The 2,158-nt window shown below is 45.2% G+C and overlaps 1 protein-coding gene across 1 annotated transcript; it reads right to left on the reverse strand.

The window, feature by feature from the left end:
* Positions 1–228: 228 nt before the first annotated feature.
* On the reverse strand, positions 229–1,806 carry LOC117680089 (7-alpha-hydroxycholest-4-en-3-one 12-alpha-hydroxylase-like). Its single transcript, XM_034442593.1, has one exon. The coding sequence runs from the start codon at positions 1,804–1,806 to the stop codon at positions 292–294; it is 1,515 nt and encodes a 504-aa protein (XP_034298484.1). The 3' UTR covers positions 229–291.
* Between the last annotated feature and the right edge of the window lie 352 nt (positions 1,807–2,158).

Here is a 2,158-nt window from a genome sequence, read left to right on the forward strand (position 1 = left end):
CAACATTTACTACAGTTTTACCAAAAAAAACATCACTTATTATTGGTTTTCGGCAAAACCGTCCGCAGAGCAAACACACTTAACCCCCATTGATAAAAAGGTCATAAAGTCAGATCGTTACATGATTGATGCATTTTGCGACTGTTATGACAAACGACTGTAACAGGCAGGCTCTGTTACAGTCGTTTCTCAAGACTACCTGTGTAGGATACAAATACAAATCCAGAGGCGACCTTACTTTTTAATCCCCTTCTGCTACAAAGTCTAGGTTTACACCCCAAGTTTGTTACTTTAGAGTCGTCGCCGAAATTTGAAATCAATGTCGCGTGTTGGGTGCGCCGTTGCAATCACAATGCGATGTTCAATCGAGGAAGGCAGTTCCTCTTCAGGGTTGACCAGCTCTATGTCAAAGAAGGTGAGCATCAGGATGGTGAATATTTTAATTTCACTGACTGCAAAAAAGCGGCCGGGACACATCGAAGGTCCACCTCCGAAAGGCAAGATACAAGTTCTCAACTTTTTGCCATTTTTGAAGAATTCTTTTCTTTTGCCCTCGGGGCTCAAGAAGCGGTCATACTTGAAGGTTTCAGGCTCAGGGTAGATTTCTGGATCCATGTGGAGACCCAGGAAAGGGAAGAGAAGAAGATGGTCGCCTTTCCGAAGGTCATATTCTTTTCCGTCGTCCATCTGGAGGTTGAGGTCCTCCATCACGCTCCTAAATACGAAAGAACCCGCTTTCAAGCGGAGAGCTTCTTCTACCGCACTGTCAAGCAAGGGAGTCTTGATAGCCTGCAACGAGAGGTTTGTTGGGTTCTGTTCTTGACCGGTCTCCTTTAGGACTTGATCTATTTCTGCCCTTATTGCCTTCATGGCTTCTGGATGTTTCAAAAGATAGGCAAGCAACCAGAAAGTCACTGGACCCGTGTTGGCTTGAGAAGCCCATAGAAAAAGGAGCTGGACCTGAGTCCTCATCTTCTCATTCATCCCAGCATCAGCCAGCTGTTGATCCTGATCCGCCAACCAGATGCTAATGTCCTCCCTCTTGTCTATCTTTTCGACGGATAGGAGATCCCAGAAGTAGTTCTTCAGTCTCTGGATCTCCTTCTTAGTTTTGGAATCTATGCTGTTGAGGATCATTTGTGGAAAATATTCGTCAAATTGCTGGAAGTCCTCAAAGAGCTTCTCGTAGGGTTTACAACTTCTCTCCTTAGTGTTTTCTTTGCTGTTAGAGGTCAACTCCGGCACAGTGCCAAACAATGATAGGAAAGCAGCTTGGAATATGGTTTTGTAGCTGAAGTGCCAGAGACCCTCCTGGCGCCACTTCTCCTCAGCTGATTCAAGCAAGATTTCCTTCAGATTCTGCATCAAACTTTGGTTGAGGGCAAGAAGACTTTTACCTCGGAGATACTTCCTGCTGCCGTCTTCCCCAATCTTATGATGAGTGGTGGTCGGTTGGAAATTAAATGCTTTTGAGACGACGTTGGAGGCGAAGACCCCAAAATCCAGCTTGCTTTTCGATTTCTTGAAGATAAATCCATACGTGTGAGGATCCATCAAAACATGGATATATTGGCCTCCAACCAATATGGTGAAGATATCTCCATGTTTCTTCCTCATCTGTTGCAGAAGCGGGACAGGTTGTTTGCCAAAACTTAACCCATGACCTAACCATGGAATCAGACCTTTGTCCAAGGGTGGCTCCTTCGGTCTTTTCTGACGAAACAGTCCGATTCTGTAGAGTCCACCAAGGATGAGGGAAATGAGGGTGGACAGGAGAGCACAAAGAACCATCTCCCACAGCTTCATCACTGGTGTGCGAGGATAGATCAACTGATCTGGTGCACAGGGCAACTGGCATTTATAAACCATCCAGTCATATGGTAGCTCAGCATGGGACTGCCTAATTCCATCTGTTAGGTAATCCAAGCTGTTGCGGTTTTCCTGTCATTGAAGTTGTGAGGAACATTCCAGATTGCTTGGAGGTGTTTTGATGTCTTTGAAATCTGAGCATCAAGTGGAGAAGCAGAAAAAGGATGTTCTTCCAATCCTAGAAATTCTAGAGTCGGATTCTAGAGTGGAGGTCTTCACCGGGCAAGTTCTCCGCAAATCATCTCAGATCATCATAATTCAATTCTGGCGATTTGGAGAGTTTCAGCTC

The sequence above is a fragment of the Pantherophis guttatus genome, chromosome 4 (genome assembly GCF_059756535.1).
Source record: "Pantherophis guttatus breed Tessera chromosome 4, ASM5975653v1, whole genome shotgun sequence".
Lineage (NCBI taxonomy): Eukaryota > Metazoa > Chordata > Lepidosauria > Squamata > Colubridae > Pantherophis > Pantherophis guttatus.